Source organism: Apteryx rowi, unplaced genomic scaffold, assembly GCF_003343035.1.
Source record: "Apteryx rowi isolate R43461 unplaced genomic scaffold, aptRow1 scaffold_7, whole genome shotgun sequence".
Taxonomy (NCBI): Eukaryota; Metazoa; Chordata; class Aves; order Apterygiformes; family Apterygidae; genus Apteryx; species Apteryx rowi.
The window spans coordinates 7,272,377-7,292,954 of NW_020450982.1; the positions used below are offsets into that span (position 1 = coordinate 7,272,377).

The 20,578-nt window shown below is 50.4% G+C and overlaps 2 protein-coding genes across 2 annotated transcripts in view; one reads left to right on the forward strand and one right to left on the reverse strand.

Annotated features, from left to right (window-relative positions):
- The window catches only part of CUNH1orf210 (chromosome unknown C1orf210 homolog), a 6,273-nt gene extending 803 nt beyond the window's left edge, over positions 1 to 5,470 (forward strand). The window contains exons 2-5 of the mRNA XM_026086677.1: positions 260 to 360; positions 3,132 to 3,639; positions 4,168 to 4,317; positions 5,106 to 5,470. Coding sequence (XP_025942462.1) covers positions 260 to 360; positions 3,132 to 3,639; positions 4,168 to 4,317; positions 5,106 to 5,470 — 1,124 coding nt within the window. The remainder of the gene's footprint in view (positions 1 to 259; positions 361 to 3,131; positions 3,640 to 4,167; positions 4,318 to 5,105) is intronic.
- A 5,815-nt stretch (positions 5,471 to 11,285) lies between these two features.
- On the reverse strand, positions 11,286 to 14,871 carry TMEM125 (transmembrane protein 125). The gene is made up of 2 exons (XM_026086883.1): positions 13,754 to 14,871; positions 11,286 to 11,549 (listed from the first exon to the last, which is right to left on the reverse strand). Exon 1 carries the CDS (start codon positions 14,744 to 14,746, stop codon positions 14,084 to 14,086), a length of 663 nt encoding a protein of 220 aa, XP_025942668.1. The 5' UTR covers positions 14,747 to 14,871; the 3' UTR covers positions 11,286 to 11,549; positions 13,754 to 14,083.
- Positions 14,872 to 20,578: the final 5,707 nt, after the last annotated feature.

Genomic DNA, 20,578 nt, shown 5'->3' on the forward strand with positions numbered 1-20,578 from the left:
GAGCCGGCCCAGCCGGCCCGCGCCACGGCCGTGCTGGCAGCAGACCCTGCGGTGCGCGCAACGTGACACGGCGCCTCGCCGGCCCCTTTCGCCGCAGGCCGCAGCCGGCGCCGCCGGGTGTTGGGTGCGTCTTGGCCGTGGCTGCGTGCYGGGAGCGGCGGAGGTGGCCACGCTGCGGCTGGAGGCAGGGATCTCCCCCGCGCGGCCGGCTCCGCCGACTTCCCCGCCCGCCCCTGCAACCTGTTTTTCCACCGTGCAGCTTCCTGGAGCCCAATGGCTCCTGCCTGCGTCCTCGGTGTCTGCAGCCTCCTCTGGACCTGGGCGGCCGTGACGGGACACCCATGCAGCATCAACAGCCAGGTAGGGGGCAAAGGAGGCTCTGCGGCACACGGGAGCGGCTGGGTTCAGGCAGGGCAGCCCCAGGCACCAGTGCCACCAGCGCCAGGCAGCAGAGCCACAGCGCCCTGCTCCCGCGGGCAGCAGCCCCCAGCGTGCAGCTCCCTTTCTGTATAGCTTGGGACATGATCCAGTGAAACGAACCCCCTGCCGCGAGAAAGCAGAGTTATCCGGAGATCTGTGTCAGTGGACACCAGGCATGGAGGTGGTTCCTCCTGCTCCATCTCCTACTCCAGGAACCTTTCAGCAACCCCAATGCTGCTGCCAGTAACCTGCCCACCAGCAGTGGGTGCTGCACCAAAAGCAGCAGCGAGGCATGTCCCTGGGGTGCTTGCTGCCAAAATCTGGTGAAGAAAATTAGGCCTGGCCTAATTTTGCCATAATTGTGCCATGGCCTGAATATTGGGGGCCCGTCAGCCCCTTCTCACATATCCAGTGATTCTGCGGCAGAAGCCAGGGTCAGGACGACCCTGGGGGTCAGGATCAGTAAGCACTTAACCAGGAAAAGGAAATATAGCTGTAAACCATCGTGAGGGGAAAAAAGGGAGAAGGCGGAATGTGCCAGGAGGCCTTGGAGTGACAGCAGGAGTCAGCAGTTTGACTGCAGCAGGCAGGAGTGGGAAAGAGACAGGAGAAGGCTGTCGTGTGCAGGAGGTGTTGTAGCACTGCACTTGCCACTGAGCTCTCAGATATGCCCTGGAAAGGTTTTAATGGGGAGATTGTTTTCCCAGCTTCCCCCACCCTGGCACATGTGGACGTTCGAGCTTGGGACAGGTCCTGTGCGGGGCCACCATGGCTGAGCCTCACTACTCCCCAGCCCTCAGCAGCCCAGGTTTATCACTTTCTTTAGTGAGCAAGGCCCGGTAGGAAAGCCAGGCTGAACAGAGGATGAAAGGAGAGATGATCATGTGATTGGCAAGGTAATGGAAATGACTGCTAGCTAGAAAGTAGCCAGACCTGGGAATTTGGGTCTAAGGACCGCAGCAAACTTCCAGCACAGCACCACTGGATATGTTACTACTAATAGGAAGGTCAGAGCCAATATATGACATCGAGCAATGTCCCATGATTATTCAAACTGTTACAGTGCTACCTGTTAAATGGCCACCCTGTTTTGGGGGGTCAAAAATTTCATCTATTTGGATGGATCCATGCACAGCCATGCACTACTGGTCTTTTGGGACAGAGAATGGTCTCTGGTCTATTTTATTTACTAGTATAGACACAGCCAGCGTGTATTAAGTTGCTGCCATTCTCAGTGTATCTTCAGAAACATGCAAAGGGCTGGAAGCTGTGAATGCAACATTCCTGTACATGTCCTGAGGGAGCAGCTCTTGACATGGGTTGCAAATGTTCAGGAGGTAGGGAAGCCGGAAACAGTGCTAAGAACAAGTGAAAAAGAGCAGGGTTCACTGCAAGAGTGACTCAGAGTGGGGTGGGGGTGGAGGGTTGATATGTTGGGATATGTCATCATGGGAATCATAGCCTCATAAATCTTGCACTGCATGTGCAAGCAGAAGAGATAACTGTTCCTCCTCTCCAGGGTCTGCATTGTAAGTCCCAGCAGAGTCCCTGTTTCTCCTGAACATATACAAGACCCCTTAGAAAGATCAGTGAGGTGTTGTGACTGTGCTGGATACTATTTTGCTGTCGGTCAACCATTCCTGCTACCACGTGGCTAGCAAACTAGAAACCACCGGTGAGCAGAGGAGTGGCTTGGGCTGAACCAGCAGGACCCAAGTGATGTGCCTGGAAGGGGAAACCTCTCACAGCCCAGCCAGGCCACTCTCTGCAACCCTGTCATGGTAAACGGCCTGCACAAAGTGGCACAAAGTCTCTTCTCTCTTCCGCTTCTCAGCTTTTCTTAATTTTCAATGCAACTGATGGCTCAGCAAGACCAGGTTTTGCTTGGTGAGCTGCTGCAGGCTGTGCCCCTCTGGGAGCATGGGATGAGACATGGGAGTAAGGAGCCTGGCTAGCTGCTTTCTAGAAGAGGCCACCTAAACCCAATCCAGAACCTTTTTGAAGGATCCTACAAAATTGCCTTTTTGAGGGGACTTCTCCACTGGGAGCAACTCTTACAATTTGATCTCCCCTTTTATCCTCCAAGCCCTTCCCAACAAATAACCCTTTCTCCAGAGTATGGCTTCCACAAGGATATATGCCAGATTGTGTTAAATTCACTTAGGACACGGCTGCTATTGGTGCTAAGAGGAAGGTATTCAGCTGTGGCAAAGGGGGGCAGATGAAAGCTCTGACAAAGACAGACAGACAGATTTGCACATAACAGACCCCTGCAGGCACAACACTGCTGGGCAGTCGCACAAGCATGGCAGATGCAGCAGCCCTTATTACAAGTGAGTCCTCTCAATCCAGCAGCGACCTCCTTTGCAGAGTCCCAGAGGCAGACCAGAAAGGGGCTTTGAGAGGGTCCCTGGTTCACCCTTCACATTCACCACATCTATCCAGGTTTCCTCCTCCAGTTCACTGCATTTCTCCTTTATTTCTTCAGTCTGTTTCTGTCCTGGGTTGTCCCGCTCTATGCTCATCTTTCTCCATTTATCCTGACCCACACCAGACTGGCAGCTCATGCGCTTTTACACTTCTCTGTGTCATTCCTTCTTTAAACTCTGCAAAGGGTAAATAATTAAGACATTTGAACTTCTGGAGAATCTCAGTCTGGAGATCCTGCATAGTACAGAGAATTCATCTCAGACAGCGACCCTTTTTTCCAGGGGCGGGCCAACTGCAATGGGAAGAACCTTCTGTACGCTCCAAGTTCCCTTCCAAGAAACATCACCAGTTTGGACCTCTCCTTCAACTCCTTGGTCATGCCCAGTCATGGGACACTTTTGATGCATTTCCCTTCCCTGCACTCCCTAAATCTCTCTAGCAATGCTTTGTTCACATTGTATCCAGCAATCTTCTCCAACCTCAGTGCACTACGCTTGCTGGATGTGAGCAGCTGCAGCATCTCCTACCTCCACACAGAAGCTTTCAAGGGCTTAGTAAACTTGCACACACTGCTCCTAAAAAACAACAATCTCCAAGAGCTAGAGGTCTCTCTCTTCTTGCCCCTTGAGGCTCTTTTCCACCTGGACCTGCAGAACAACGCACTGATCTCTATGGACACTTTAGTCCTGCAGCTGATGGAGGCAGTCCCACACGTCCAGCTTGAAGGGAACCCCTGGGTCTGTGACTGCACYGCATATCCTTTGCAGAAGTGGCTCCAGCATAGAAAAGGTGAGAGGATGGGGGTGGGGAACAGGCGTCAGGGACATTTTGGTTAGGAGGAACCCTAGATATAGGAGTCATGTTTGATCCTTTTGTTCCAACCCCTTTGCAGGTTCTGAGGCTAGTCTCTAGGGATTTCTCATGTCCCTCTTGAGAGACAGCAAATTGAAGTGTAAAGTGTCAGTTCTTTACTTGCAGTTACACACAATAGCAAAGATTTCTAGGAATGACACAGGTAACCCTGTGAGAGTGCGGTTCATATCAGTATCCATGAATTTGGTACTTTCCAGTAAAAAGCCACCTAATCACAGTCACACACTTGCAGTTCTGCTTGTTGCTGATAGTTCCTTGGTCGGGGATTTTTTTCTTTTGTTGTGCATTACAGTGTGCTGAGGGCTGGCTAGGTGGGAGGGCAGCACCAGGAGCACTCTGCTCTGCTTCCTATCAGACAAGGAACAAGTAGAGAGTGCTTTCTCTGAACTGGGGAGGGAGAGGATGAAGACCCCCTTGTCCCACCTTAGGCTGTGTATCTCCCAGCTGTGCAGGTCACCTGCGCATCGCCTCCAGAGCTGTGGGGGCAGGACATTACAGCTCTGGATTTCCAGGACCTGGGCTGCAAGAAAAAGCAGCGATTTCCTCGGGCTGACAACATGACACTGCCGCTGATCACAACAACCCAGAACAACAGTAAGTTGTACAGCTATGGAGGCTTCAGTATTGACTAGTGCCCTCCTTTACTTGGTCACCCCCACAGGCATGTCCCTACTGCAGGCGTAAATCCCTGCTGCTCCCCTGCAGGCCCAGGGACCTGCACTGCCCAGGCCACCCATGGAGCAATGGTTTGGCAGGGAGGATGGCTGTCACCTGGAGGTGTTTGCTGGTTGGCCACACTCTGTGCGGGTCAGCAGAAGATGTAGCAGGAGTCATACAGCCGCACCAGGCACACACTCCATGCTGATGGGCACCAGTATCAAACAGCTGCCTAGCAGTTTTCTCCTCAGTGTACACACACTCTCTCCAGTTCAGTTATGTGGTGCTAGCTCTTGGTGAAGAGCATTTATGTTGCTCTTAGTGAAAGCAATCCAGGGTTTGCTGCCTAAGGCAGGCGTGCACATGGCAAGCTACTGAGAAGGACTTGATGTGCTGCAGACTTGCACCCTGGCTCACCTAGCAGTAACTGCTTTATGGAGCCATATTGGAGTAAAACAGCAACAGCTACAATACTTCTGAAAAGCTGTTCTTAAACAGCTTCTCAGCATTTATTCTCACAGTTAAGCTTGCAATGAGTGCCAGAAGTCTTTGCATAGAGGCACAGTGGTGGGTCTGCCAAGTGCACTCAGGGGGCTGTTGCTCCCAGTCCCCCCTTGACAATGTGAGGGGCACATGATGCCCTGACATGCAGTGCCCTGACACATGATGCCCTGGCACACAATGGCCGACACACAACACCCTGACATGCCTTTCCTGTGCTGCAGCCACCACACCACCTGCAGGAAAGGGGGGAAGGAGCTGGCCATACCTGGTGGGCTTCCTGGTGGCAGCCATCAGCATCTCCATCCTGGTTGCACTGGCTGCCAAGTGCAAGCTCTTCCACAAGAACTTTGCTAGCTACCGCCACCGGCCACTGCCCGACACCAGCTCGATTGGAGGCAGCCACATGGAGGAAGGCACCAGCTGGGACAGGGACACCTCAGGCCGGGGAGACAGCGAGAGCCACCCCATGCCTGGTGCAGCCGGCTTGCACACTGAGGACGACGATGGCTTCATTGAGGACAACTACATTCAGCCGAGTGAGCAGCTGCAAGAGGAGGAAGAAAGGGAGTCACACCTCTCTGTCTGAGGGCACATGCCAACCACCTCCACTGCAGGGTCTCCAGCCCCTGCCCTGTCCCCTCTCCACTCCCAAAATCTCCATCTCCTTTCTCCCTTTTCCACCTTCCCTTGGATATTGGCCCCATGGCCTAAGTTGGTGGCAGGAAGAAAGGAGTGGAGAAGAGCAATGAGAAGGGATCAGCTGGGAACAGGGAGAGAAAGCAAAGGCCCCCAGGCCCGCAGTGGCACAGCCAGCAAGGGCTGCCAGGCCCCTGCAGCCTCCCAGTGTGACTCCAGTGGAGCTGTGCTTGCACTGGGGAGCACCAGACCCACTGCTTCTCTCCCGGCCTTGCTCGAATGCTGAAGATGAATGAGACGGTGCTCATTGAGGCCCAGGCAGCCTGGCAGGATGGGAGGACGAGGCTCAGGGTGCCTGCTCCGGCACTCCCTGTGGGGTCTCGGGCACTGGCCCCACTGCCCTGCGGTGCTGGGCATGGCCCGGCTCTGTGCCCCACTGTGTTGTCGTTCTGGGGTCACTCTGGGATGTGATTAAAGTGTGATTTAACCCCCACTTCTGCCTGCAATGGTTTGTTGGGGCCCAGGCCCTCCCAGCAGCAGTGCCAAGATGAGCCTCCCGAGTCCCACAGCCTGCCTGGGGGGTGTGGGGCAGCCTGGCAAGGGCCTCCARCTTCATCCCAGCATGGGGGGCTGCACCAGGCCAGCATCAGCGGGAGCTTTGCCATGTCTCCCAGCAGATGAGAACTGTTTATCTTGTTTACCCTCTCCTGTGATAGGGACACTGTGTTATCGCATTGTTAATCTCTGATTAAATGTTTGGAGCGTCACTGCTGGTTAAATTTGTGTTTGACAAAACCTTCCCAGTCCACAGGAGGAAAGTTTAGGGTTGTAGYGGATAGCATTGGTTAATCCTTAATTATTTGACTAGAATTTGTGTAGTTTTAGTGATAGTCGATCTTTTTATATTCCTTTTAGCAGAAGTCCATACCTGGTGCAGATATTGAGTCATTTCTCCTTCATTTGGTCATTTGGGTTGGATCCATAGAGAACCTGAGCAGATCAATAAGTCTGAGCTTATGTGATTTTCTGATTCTCTTTTGTGCCTTTTGCTGCTTGACAAACTGCACTTTTTCATATCTGGGAGTGAGGGAAAGACCTCTGGATTTGCATTGCCTTGCACCACCACTGCCATGCTTGGGTACTCAGACCAAAAAAATCTGGGTGCTTTGAGAGAAAGGGTGTTCAAGCTCCGCTGAGCATCAAGAGCAGCAGTTTGCTGAGCTGTCTGCAAAGAGAGGAATGTTTTGTAGGGGAGCAGATTCCCCTCTCAAAGACCTTGTTTGTCTCCTTACTTCCTTCCCATATAAGCTTGTCTTTGTCTTGTTGGTGTCTTGGTGTTGGTGTCTCCTTGTAGTGGAGACCATGGCAGAGCTGTCAGATGAGCCCAGAAGTGAGCCTGGATGCTTCTCTGGGATTTGTATCAAGATCTCAGTCAAATGGGGCAATGATTCAGACACTCATGCCTATACCAGGTTTAATCTGTGAAGTTTTCCTAACTTGTAAAATCTGCTGTGATCTCTATACAGTGCCAAAGATTCTCCTGTAGCTGCATACTTACTGCCAGCAATGCCTAGAGCTGCTTGCTTGTGGTGGCAGCTGAAGACCCCTGTACCAGCAGGTGGGTCCAGCTGGAAAACCAGCTTTTTCATCAACAGCTTCCTGGAGTTGCTCTGGATGAAACTTAATCAGGATCTGGCTTATACATTTAGCTCAGATGGCCAGTTCTTTTCACAGCTATCTCTCATTGCTTAGATTGCAAAGATTTTTTGTGTTAGTCTCTTCACCCCAAAGCTGTAAAGCAGGAGGAACTTTTGGCTGGACAATGCAGTGCTGGCATGAAAGACCCACAGGAGCTGTCCTGCCAGACCCACCAGCAGGAGGCACCCAGCTGCCTCTGCAACTCCCCTTTCCTCTGTTGAAGAATTTGAAGATGACACAGGCTCACCCTTGGACACTGAGGAAGGCTTCTGGTCCAGCACCTTTCAGCACTAATGAGAAGCCTCCTGTAATATGGGATGCAGCCTGCATACATCTATGCTTTTGTGGTACACACATGCCCTTCCCAGGGAAACTCTGAGATAAAGCAGTACAGTGATGATGGGCACTTCCAGCAGCCAATCCCTCTGCTGACTCTGAGTTTTTTAATGTTTTTCACCCCGTGCAAACACTGCAGCATGTTCTTTAAATACTTACCACTTCTGCCTTACTGTGGATGGCTGCCCAAGCAGCAGCTGAAGGGCTCTGAATCCCCCTCTGCCTCCTACAAGGGTTCATCTGTAGCTCCCAGTGAGGGAATGCTCTGTTAGGTGGCCTGTATAACTCTTCAGGTTGATGCAAAGGCAAACTGAAGCCAACAGATGAGGAGAGGGGAGGCTCTTTCTCACTTGTTTGTTGCTTTCAGGGCCTCCAAGGAATTAATTGTTTCAGGCAGCAAGAAGCTGGCTGTTGTCATCAAGAAGTCTGGTCTGATCCTTTGTGTACCAGCATCACATTCATTCCTCACACAGCCATTCAGTGTTTGCATTGATGCCTCCAGCAACATCTGTGTGGTTGATCAGTTCAAGGTTCTCATCAGACAGTAAAACAGGGAAAGTGATGCTGAAGAACCGAAGTGAGCAGAGAAGACCCCATGTCCTTGCTGTGGAAAACAGGAGTGTCCTGTCCTTGTGTGGGAAGATTGTTCTGTCAACAGTGATCATTTCTAGCCTCATGTGGGGAAACAGGGCTGGGTGCCCAAAGGAACAAGTTCTGCAGCTGTTCTGCATTCCCCAGCCTTTGTGTCTAATCGACCAGAGTAACCCCCTTCCTGGCCTCTGTTGTCATCTCCACATGTATTAAGCCCTTAGCCCACATAGTCACAAACTACAGAACTTAAGTCTTTGGGCTCTATGGGTTTAAGTCAGACAAAATTTAGGAAAACTGGGAGTGAAAATGAGGTCTAGATTGCCAGACTCCTTCCCCTATTCCAAGTAAGATGTTCATTATGGAGCTGGGAAGCTGGCACTGATGGGTGATGGGTGCCTTTCAGCTGTATTTAACTAGGTTGCAGTCCTCCTGTCTCCAATAGGGCAGTGGGAGACCATAAGGAAGCACAATAACTGCTAGAGATCAAGAGTTCACTGCTCTGTCCCACGAGCATGAGGCAGTAAAACTACAAACTGCAAGAACCTCGTCAGAGAGAGGGAGCCGGAGATGTCCACCCTGCTGTGCTCCAGCCCCCGCCGCAGACCCTGCCCCATGGCCAGAGGCAGTGGCCGCTTTGTTTTGTTCAGATGTTGACTATCTCAGCCTAATGCTTAGGCATTTGATGCAGCCACCTGCTTTCATCGATGAGCCAGTTTCTAAGACTTATTATTTCACTTTAAGAGACCACAGGTGTCTTCTAGCTCCTTGCTAAAGAAGCAGAGCATGACCTAGCAAGGAAATTTCAGAACAGCATGAAAGAAGCAACTTCTCAGGATGTAAACGAGAGCACATGCATATGCATTGCAGGCCAAAGTAGCATAGTGCTTTGGTGTTAACAGGCAACATGGACATTCAGTGGGTGAGAACGGAATGCAACATGGAATTCAGTGGGAATTACTCATGTAATTTCTTTCACATTGGTTTAACACACTGACAGGTACTTTTTTGCATGCACTTTCAAGGACCAAATGACACAATAGCATAATTAATAGTCTTGTACACACACAAATCTGTTATTATATGATCTTGTACACACAGTCCTTGTGCATTGCTGCAGGGTTTCTGTGTACATTTTCCCAGAATTATTTCCTGTTGTGTTGCTTCTCTATTTTCCCCCTTCACTTGTTAGACTTGCTAGAAAGGCACTTACCTTTCCCATGGCTGTGCCTGTGAACACAGCTCTCTGCAAAACCGAGTCAAGTTCTTGGAGTGGTCTGCTTCCAGCATCAGGCAGGCATGCGCTTTGGAGCAAAATGGCCTTGTCTCAAGGGGTTGATTACAGACTCATCTTAGTATCTGTACCTCTTACCATGAAGTTATAGTATACATTATAATTTTTGCATTCCTGTCATCTCTGTGGTCAGATAAGCAGCGCTTGAGACATAGGTAACTCAAAGTTGTTTCTGCTGAGGCAGGACCATAGCCAGCCATGTACGTATGGGTCACGCTGGAGTTATATGTGCTGAGCAGCAGCAGCCTCCTTCCTTAGCAAGTGATGGTCCAGCTCTCTGCTGGAAAGGTTTCCTTGGGAGCAGCCTAGCTGTTAATCTCCCTGGTAGTTTGGGAATATCTCTGTGGTGCTGTGGAGCAGGATGCTTCATCACAGGGACTACATGTCTTGCAGCTCTGCCACATCGCTAATTCCCCTGTATATTTCAAACCTTCATTTAATTGTAAACTTTTTTCTTTATTTCTCTTCCTATTAGGATATTTATACCCCACAATGTAGACAGCAGCAAATAATACATGTTGGAGAGCATAAACAAAAGGGGACTATTAGATCATGTGTTTGATGTGCAATACAGACTATATATCTTGCCCAGTAACTTAAAGCATCTTCCAGAGAGGGAACTTGTTGTCTGAAACCATGAGGAGACAGAAAACCTGTTGATTTGTTCTAGTGATCAGTTTTCTCTCTTAAAAGCCATATTTCTAAACTGAATTTTTCCTGGCTTTAGTTTTGCAGTCACTGCTTCATGTTTTGCCTTCTGGGCTCATCTTAAGAGCCCTTTACTAACTGTGCCACTCACTGTGAAAATATAATATACGCTGTAATTTTTGAAAATTTCTTACATCTTTCTGGCAAGATGTAATGGGAGACTTAAATCTGAGGACTGGAAAAATGCATTTCAATTATCTTTCGGAGACTATTTCCTGGGCTTTTCAATATGCTGTTTATAATATGAACACATGTGCTAGATGCAATATTTTAGTTTTGGTCTCACTGATGTTTTAGAAGAGATTAAAAGCAACTCCTTCCCAGTTTTATTTATCTCAGTATCTCATTTACTCTCTTCCCTCAGTATCTAATGGTGAGCTGCTTGTCTACTTTGATGCTATTTGTAAGCCTATCAGTTTATTCTTTAACTGAGCAGAAGTGGTTTTTTTTCTGATGTGCAAAGTGTATAGGTGCCATGACAACCCCTCTCCACCGCATCCAGGCTACTGCAGTGCAAACAGTTGGGTGCCTGGCACCAGTTGCCTGAGGCAAAAAAAATGCATCTGACTTGCAGAGTTAGGAATATCAGAGGGCCAGAGCAGAAAAGGAGGAGCCTTCTCAAAGCGAGGTACRGAGCAGTCATCCCAGGAAGCTGCTGAAAGGACCAAAGTTCACGCTGGCGGATGTGTACAGTAACAGAAAGGTATGTGGGCAGACTGGTTCCAGGTTCACTTGGAGGCAGCAGCTGCCGCTCAGGGCAAAACAGCTTCTGTGTAAACAAATGAGCCGTCACCGTCCCGTTCGGGAGGCTTTGCACGCTGCCTGCGAGCTCCCTTCAGCGGCACAACAACAGCTCGGGCGCCTAAACCGGTGGCAAGAGGGGCCTGTTATGTCTAAGTCCTGTAGCAGAGGAGATGCATGCACATCTGGGGGTGGAAATCTTGTATAAGGAAATAAATATGTGCATTTGGGAAACTGTGGAGGCATTGCCATGCTAGCCGATGAGCTGGAACTGCAGCCAAAGGATGGCCCCTGGGCTGCCGAGATTTCTGCCCCGAGCTCAGCCTGAGCAGAGCTCAGCTCCGCACAGCCCAGCAAACTACCATTCCTGAGGGACTCTCACTGAAGTATGAGGCTTCGATACAGTCAACTTCTGCAACACTTTATTATGTTTTTCCATGCACAACACAGGAAACAAGGGAAAGGAACAAAACAGTAATGCTGCTGCAGGAGGTGAGTCAGGGACTGGCTCAGTACAGGCTGTCCACTTGGGCAGCCACATACCCAAATCTCCATCTTCAGAAACAGCCTGTTTTTATCCATTATTTCCTTGGGTTGCTGACATGGTCCCGAAGCATCCTCTTCTGGCAACATTCATGTGCACTTAGGGCACGTTTTGAAGGGTCTATGGAGGGGCAGATTCACATTGACGTGCAGGCAGCATGGAGCTGCAGGCCAGGCATGAACATGCATGTTCACAGAAATGCACAGATGTGCAAAAGAGCTGGTGCACAGACAGCTGTGAGCCGGTCCACACATGTGCAGGTCGGGGAAGCTGGGAATAACTGCAAAAGCACTGAGGCAGCCTGCAATAACTGCGCATGCAGCAACACAGATGTGCAGAGCAGCAGCTGCATGGGTGAGCAGTGTTGGTGGTGCAAAACTGCCGCCCAGCTCTGGGCTGTCACTTCATTTGTATGCTCTGGACTTCCTGCTGAACCTGGGGATAGACTAGGGAAGGACTGCTCTTTGCTACCCAAATGTGGAGCGTTTAACACAGAAGGACCTGATCTTAGTAACACCCTCTTAGCTCTTGGGCAGCTTCAGGAAAGTAATGCAGTGAAAGGAGGAAATAGCAGTTTAATAAAATCTACAGATGATATGAAACTGGCAGAGGAAAATGTAGAAATAACAGCAATACAGAAAACAAGAAACAAAATAATGTTCCCGCACAACTAGTTAGTTTGGAAAAAATAATCCAAGACTTCAGGGGGAAGGAAAGTCAGTAGGAACAGGGCAAGAGTGGATGAATACAGAAGTACTCTCATGTGATCTGAGTGCCTCAGAGACAGCACGGGCTGGAGATACAAAGGGATGAAATCCTCATTGTCCAACATATACCTGGTGTGGTTCACTGACGATGAGCGTCTGACATTGCTTCCAGGTGTAACATGGACAGTGATTCATGCTGTTACTAGGGGAATGAGCTACAGTCCCCTTTAAAATAAATTCACTGCTAGACCCCCCAAAACACCAATTTAATCTAACTGTTCTTGCTCCATTTTGGTGACCCTAATTCTCAGAGGGATCATCGCAAATAAAGTGCAGAAATAATGACTGAGGCAGAACAACTCAGGTCAGGGGGAGATGAGAGCAGGCAGGAAGATGAAGAGAGAGAAGCAAGCAAAGGTTGCTCAGCAACAACTTCACCAACAACACAGGTTAGGATCTGTGTCTGTGGGAAGAGCAGGAGCAGTGAAATGGTTTGTGGCTCTTACAGAGGAAATGAAAAATTTGACAGGTAAATTAGCCTAAATTCAAAGGAAAAGTTTCTGAGGGTGAGTTGTTAGCCCGCCTCTAGGACAGGCTGATAGATATTCTCATAAACATAAAACACCAAAAAGGTTCACAGTGAGGCCCAAGTGGTAACAGAACAACTATTATACGCCAAGCAGCAACAGGCTGCTGCCACACTTGGAGGACAGGGAAATAGCATGGAAAAGCTGCTGTGCTGAATCCACTCCCAGCAAGGACTGAGGTGAACTGCATGGTTCTCACAGCAGCGGAGATGCATCTGCTTGCAAAACTAATGTAGGAGGGCCACAGTGCTTCCCCTTCACCTCCCTTACAGAGCAGGAGCTCTCCATGCAGATCAGCCCCAGGCCTGTAATTTTGGCATCCCATCATCATGCTCCTGGTGACTATACCTAGCTGTTTGTGGATTGCACGGCTGGAGCAGGCCAGTGTGATAACAGAGCCTCCTCTGACACTCAGACAGTCTAACACTGAAAACCCATCAGGGTGCTAATGCCAACAATTTGCCTCCCCCTTTGATCAAAATGCAGAAGACCATAGGCTGCAGAAAAGTAATATTGGAAAAGATCCTGGCATTGCAAACACAAATGGCATTTCATGTGCAATCAAACCATGCCTGGCTCAGACACACAGACTCACATGCAAATTCCACGCTCACTCCCACAGACATACAGGTGCTTTCTCAAGGGGAAGCCCCTTGCAGCCATACTTCATACCTAGCTCCCTTTGCTTGCATTCAGCACGCCTGCTAACACTCACAATATTTCCTGTAATTTATCAGCTGTCACTACAGGCTGTTCTTATTTTCAGGGCTCCTGCAAGCTGGCAGGAAAGGGAGACACACAGCACGGGGCATCACAGTATGCTCAACTTGTACACATGCTCAGAGGCACAGATTATGAACTGATTACAGCTAAGACATGGGCCCAAGCCGGCAGCTCTGCACAGAGCACAAGGTGGTTTTACACCACCAGCAATCACAGCCTCTCCTGCCATAGGAGAACATGACACAGTGCAGGGACCAGCAGGAGCTGCACAAGTACTGGGGTCCCCAGAGGTATAGGACAGGCTCACCTTAACTCCTTCTGTGTCAGCGGGGCCACAGCTGGGCTGGCTGGGCAGGCAGCAACTGTTGCAGGAGGCTTTGCTGAGATAAAAAGCAGCTCCAGCTGCTCCAGCTCATGAAGCCTGTCCAGGCAACCCAGGGTTCCTGCCACACTGTTAGCCTGAGGTAAAGCAAATGGCAGTCATATCTGAAAGAAACATAAGGCACACTGCAAATCTCACCCTGCTTTGGGAAAAAATGGTGAGGTCAGGAGACACAAGCCCCACTGATGAGTCGTATCCAGTGACCCTCATGCAGGAGTGTCCTGCTGGCACTGGTGAGGCTCCAATGGCTCTGGGTCAGATCAGGTTGGCCATGCTGGAGGTGGGAGGAAGTCGCCTGTTAGCAGCAAGACGGCCAGAGATGGTGAAGACACTGATTTCACCTGTCTCCAAGCTTCGAGGAGCAGCTCGGCAGCAGGAGGTGCAGAGGAGATAGAGCAGCAGGGAGAGGAGGATGGCACTGCCAGCAGTCAAGAGGATAATCCCACTGGTGAACATGCTAGCCAGCGGCCGGACAGGGCTGAGCTGCATGGTCGTGGTGGAGAGGACGGTGAGCACGATGCCACAGATCAGCAGCACCAGGGCGCTGAGCAGCAGCACCAGGCAGTCCGAGAAGCCCCCACTCTTCAGGAGYTCAATCTGATCCCGGCTGCGGATGCAGTTCATATCCTGGATGGCAGAGCTCAGCAGCTGCTTCAGCAGAACGAGCAGGGCCAGGAGACAGAGCGTGGTGCCCACAGCCAGCCGCCACTCCCCAGACCGGCTGCTGGTGCTGTACAGCAGAATGATGCCCCCAATCCCACAGGCCAAGATCAGCACCACTGCCATCCCATAGCACAGGATGGACTTCTTGGGGTCCTGGAACCACCAGAGCTCCACATGCTCCTCCAGGATGTTCCTCTGGATGTGGTCAGCATCCGCAGGGGTGCGGGGTGTGCTCAGCTCTGCCAGCTCCGGCATGGTGAGTGGCTGGGTGGGGATGGCACAGCAGGATGGTCACACAGATGAACCTAGACCCTTACAGTGAAGGGGAGGGTCAAAGCAGTGGCAGTTGTGAAGACGGCAGCATTTCTCATGCGGGGACGCCTCTGTCTCATTCTTTGGTGCCCAGTGGAGCTCCCTTCTGTGGCAGTGCCACCCAGAGAGCTATGGTCCATGTGCTGGGGCTGAGCCCTGCCTCCAAGCAGAGTTGCAGAACATGGTGGAGCATCCCCAGAGCAGCACTGTTGGGGAATGACCAGGACCCAGTCCTTCCTTTCCTGTACGTTTCATCTGAAAGAGTCAAGAAGAGAAGAAGATATTAAACAGAGACCCTGATCCTCTGTACCAAGAAATCCCCCGCCAAATCCTGAGCCTCTGTTGCTCAGGACTGGCCGACAGATCTTCCCCTGCCTCCGTCACAAAACCCCCATGCCTTGGAGCACAGGTCAGCCGTGCATGTCTTCCCAGGAGAGCGCCACGCGCTATGGCAGGGACCTCAGCCTGCCCCTGCCCCAGCAAGTTCCTTCTGCAATGCCTTGCCTGGCGTGTGTCCCTGCCTCCCCAGCCCCGGGCACCCTGCGCAGAGGCTACTGGCACATTGCTGCCTGCAGGGCTCTGCCTGCAGCTGGTACTGGCAGCAGGGCAAGGACGGAGCAGAGGCCGGTCGCTCCTGGGATAAAGCCCCATTCACAGCTCTGGCTTCACATGCTCCCTCATCAGCATCAGCCTCTTGTCACCAACTGGCTCTGCTGCCTAGAAGGACAGCGGGAAGGTGGGGGTCAGGACTGGGGCTTAACCCTTCAAGTCCAGTAGCTGGAACAGCAAATGCTGCCCTTGCTGCTTGGCCTTGGCCCCACTGCAGTTCCTCAGCCCTGTCCCTATCCCTGCAATCCCTGTCCCAAGTTTCCTACAGAAACATGATGGTTATTTCTCTGGTGGTTTCAGCACTGCCCCGGAAAGAGCCCCACAAACAGCTGGGACCTGGCACTCCCCAGTTTTGCTCTCCTCTCTGTTCCTCCTGACCCTGATGCACCTTCACCAGCAGGAGGGCAGCAGAGGAAAGCGACCAGCAACTACAGGGTTGAGGCAAGCTCTGTGGAGCTGCAGTTAGCTGGGTGCCATTCAGCACAGTGCCTTTCCTCAGCCCTCAGCCCAGCTCTCCAGGGCTCATCACCTCCTCTGCAAACACATCCAAATCCTGGCTTGCTTTCTGGCCCTTCTTACTTCTTATGCGGGCAAAGTCTTACATCGAGTGTAGAAACCACTTGTATTTCCCTCACATAACCTYCTGCCCATAGTATATGGGTGCTCTGGCTAGTCAAAAGCACCAGAGTGGCCCCTCCAGCCCAGCTGATACCCAGAGCAAGGAGCCAGTGGGGACGACAGCACTGGGACATCTGGCAACACTCAGGTATGGCTGAGCCCTGGAGACATGGGGCAGACCTCAGGAGCCCCAGAACTGGGCTCCCTGGTCACCTCCCAGACACAACAATGTGTTGTCGTGTGTTGGTGTTGTTCCCATAACAGCACAGGCGCTGGCYGTCAGAGACACACACACAAATTGCCCAAAGTCCCACAGGAGTCAAAGCCAGGGCCAGGCACTGATGCAGACCTCCAGTGTCTATCAGAGCTGTGTCAGAGCTCCCAGGTGGAAGGACGATCACACAGTACCCTGTCTGCTAAAAATGACTCTCCAAGAGACCATCAGCCTGTGCCAAACATGCTCCATTTGTCTTTATGCCATACTCAGCACAATGTTGGGGCTCAGCCCTCATTTTTGGGCTCATTATAGCAGACAGTGACTTTTGCACATGGCAGCCCTCCACATTCCAGGGATCTTTTCTGACACAGCTCCCTTATTTCAGACACTCTTCACAAATGGCATCCCCTTATGCCAGTGCCGTTGCTACCTGCTGTAGGTAATACAAGTCTGCCCTGATGCACAGACCAGAGTCTGGGCAGGCTGATACAGACAGCTCCAGAGCATGGGTCTGAGGAGAAAATCATCTCCTTGGCATCTTCAGCAGGGATGCCTAGAAATCCCTCTTCATCAGGGACAAGCCACCACGGGGTGGGGTAAGAGGGAGGACAATGGGACGGGGTCGCCTGAACCAGACACAGCCTGACAGTGTCAGGCCAAACTCCTCCTGAGTCACTCCCCGGCTGTGATGGAGCATGAGGTCACTTTGGACGTCGCTCAGGGCACGCCGCCAGCTGAGCTCACGTGTCCAGGAAGTCTCTAACCACTGCTCATTTGTAGGCCTGGGACCTGATGCACTGCATGAGTTGTGCACTGTGTTATTTCCCTGCACGACTGGTGGTGTTTGATTTGTCTTGGCAGGGACTGGACTGAAACACAGAAATCCATGCTCCAAAGGGCACACTTGTTTGGAGGCTCTTGGGAGATTTGCAACTCCTAGCTGTACCCAGAACAAGCAGAAAGCGTGAATTAGTGGAAAAAGCAGCAATTGAGTATGCTGATTTTGTGCCTGCAGGGCCCAGTTCGCTTCTGCATGAGACAGCAAAGACACCTCTTTCTGCCTGCAATGCGGCATGTGCCCAGGACACAGGCACCCAAGAAGGTGATGATTTCAAGGGGTACTTTCAAAGTAGAGGGGTAAGAAGGTATTGAGCCTGGGGACATTTCCCCAGCATATACACTATAGCTCAGCTTGCCCTGGGTTAAGCACTACTTCCTCCTTGCCTTTCCTTCTCCAAGCACAGACCTGCCTTATCTCTCCTCACCGACAAAGGGGTGAGTCTAGTAGATAGCAGGTTTGTTGATAAGATAAAGATTTTTGTCCTAACAAAACATAAAATCAGAAGTGCAAAGTTTGTGGCCTTCTGTTGCTTGACCAAAGTTGCACATACAATCAAACAGTAAACAAAAACAACACAACGGCAGAAACCACAGTGAGGGAAAACATAACCAAAAGTCAACCTATAGCATTGCATTCTCACGCTTTTTTAAATTTAATCACTTCCATTTTTATTTGCCCAGAATAAGGTCAGGAGCAAGACAAAACTGTTCGCACATCTGACTGCAGAACAAAATATGGTAATGACCTCTGTAGGCACCTATTTTGTAATATTTTATTAACCTTTATTAAATGAATGATTTGGAGCAACAAAGACTTCCGTGCCTCCATGTTTTCTTGAATCTGTTTGAAAATGTTCTGGGAATATAATCTTTTGCCCTATAAATATCCACATTTGCTTGGGGTTCTTTAGACTGTGAGGATTTGTATCTCTAGTTACAGTATTTTTACTCACAAAATCGTTCTTCAACTTAGGTCTTTTGCCACCCACCCTTTCACTGCACACCTCTTAAGAAAAAAATGGCTGTCTTTCTATTTTAAATCAAAGCAGCCCTATCCTGGGCTGCCATCCACCACTCTTTGGAGAAAGGATGAAAGTAGACCTCATCATAACAGAGACCCTCTGAGTTTAAGCCAGCTAACTCAACAGATTAGCCAGTCTGACAACCAGTGTATAACAGGTCATTAATGTCTACCATTTACCTTGTACTGAACCCAGGACCTTCAGTGCTGCCATCCTTGTATGCAAGATAAAAAGGAGGAGAGGACCAGCCCACTCGCACAAAGCTTTCTAATCAAAGGCCACATTTCAGAACAAAATTCACAGGCTGTTTTCTTCCACACTACTGTCTGGCAGGTGGGGAGGGAAAACAGTAAAGCACTGGGAACTCAGGAAAACCAAAATGATAGTGTCTTTCCTTTTCTTTGCTTTTTTCCCCACTCTAACAAACATTAATTGAGCATTGGGAGTCATCAACTGGTTTCTGACCATCCCTGGCAGCAGGTGTGAGAAACACTCTCCGGCCAACTGCCTGGAAACAGGTATATGCATTTACTTATTTATTTATACTCTTTTCATGGTCTGTTACTGTCTGATATCTGACAGATGGGCATGGACTGTACGTTAATTAACACTTTCTTTTCAGAGCCACATACAACTCAGCCGCTGAAATATTCCTCACTTCCCTCCTCACCCCTAACCCTGGACAGTCGTGAAACATTGTTTACCTACAGCATTCAGGAGAGAAAGCCTTGTGGTGGGACAGGCTCCTGCAGTGCTTCCAGCCTTTGGAATGATTTTATGCAATTATGTGGAATATGTGGGCATTGTGAAGACTGGGGAAGACTGGCAAAATTTGCTATAAAATAAACAAACAAACAATAATATGATTGTCATTAGCTATCTAGATGAGATTCAACGGAGCCTCACAATCTCCAACAGATACAAGCCATCTTCTTCCCCTCTTTCCCCAGGTCTGGCCATGGTCTGTTTGGGATGGACTTGTCACCACTCTGTGTTTCATGTTACCCCTTACCCAGACCCACAAGCCTATATTCCAGAATAGACATAAATATTTTCCCAACCTTTCATGCACTTTTTCTAACTCTCCAGGAGGCACAAAGAGAATTAAATTCATCTATGTTGTTTCATATCTGAATAACTGCCAAGACACAAAGCAGAAGCTCTGAATGTCATGGTGCTCAAAGCCCTTCTGTGCCCGTGGGATCAGGGACACTGCTGCTTTGGGACACATATGACTGACAGCCTGGAGGCAGGCAGGGCCCAACTCTTCTCCTAAGAATTCAGGAGTGGGGGATAGAGGAATTTGCTGGGAATGAGAGTATCGGAGCTTTTCAGTGGCATCTATCTGTCTCTCCCAAAACCCTGACAAGATATTCATGCTCTCCTTCAGCTGCTACATCAGTTACCAGCTCCCATCACTTCTCCTTTCTGGAGCAAAGACCAGGTAACCCTATGCTGTCTAACATGTATCTYTGGGGAAAGTCCACCCTCTCCACCCTTCAAAAGGGATAATGCTTTCCCGTAAGTGAGCATCCCTCCTACCAGCACTCCTGCCACCAGACATCACTCTGGAAGCCTCAGGGAAGCCCTGGGTGACAGTAGCATCCTCCCTTCTTTTCACCAAGCCTAGGGGATCTGGGGATAGGGGAAGGGGATGATTTGTTGCAGTAGGGTCCGTGTACAGCTGCTTTTTATAGAAATCTAGATGGCTTTGGCATGTTCCATTATGAAGGTTCCTGATCGCCGTCCTTTCCATCCAGCATCCTAACACCAAAAAGCCTGTCCCAATGCACCTGTGCTTAGGGAGGCCTGTGAATCCTGAAAGAACATGAAATACCAAAGTCTTACATGACAAGAGGAAAGGCGAGGGTGCAAAGAAGAGATGTGGAGGCAAAAGATAGGACCTCTTAAGAAACTTTTCTGAAGCAGCCGACAAACCTGTCCACGGGTACTGACGAAATATGGCCCTTCCCTCCCCCTACACAGGTCCCAGAGCAGAGCCCTTCCTTGAGAAGAGAAGTTCACTCACCTGCAGCTGACACGTTGCCCACACACAATAAAGCCCAGCACTGTTCCCTACACAGGCTCCTGGCTGGCAGCAATGTATTTTCCAGGTTTTCCTTTCACTGGATCAAGCTAAGAAAGGAGCTCAAGGGTAGAACCTAGTCTCTACCCTTCCTCCGGCATCTACCTGCCAAGAAATAGGTGTTCCTGCTGGCGTACCTTCCTGGTCCATCACAGGTGGGTTGTGGCCGCTGATAGGCTGCACTGCGCTCGCCTCTCACTTGGGCAGGTGCATTCCCCAGCAGGGTGGCGTCTCGGCAAACCTGCTGCTGGCCTTGGAGAGACTCCAGAGTCGTTCTGGCGCACAGGCCCTACCCCTCCCTCCCTGAGCAGGATCTCTCTGCACACCAGTCCTGGAAGGTGCCTCATTTCCTCCCGGGTGCAAGTGAAGAGGTGCCAGATTTA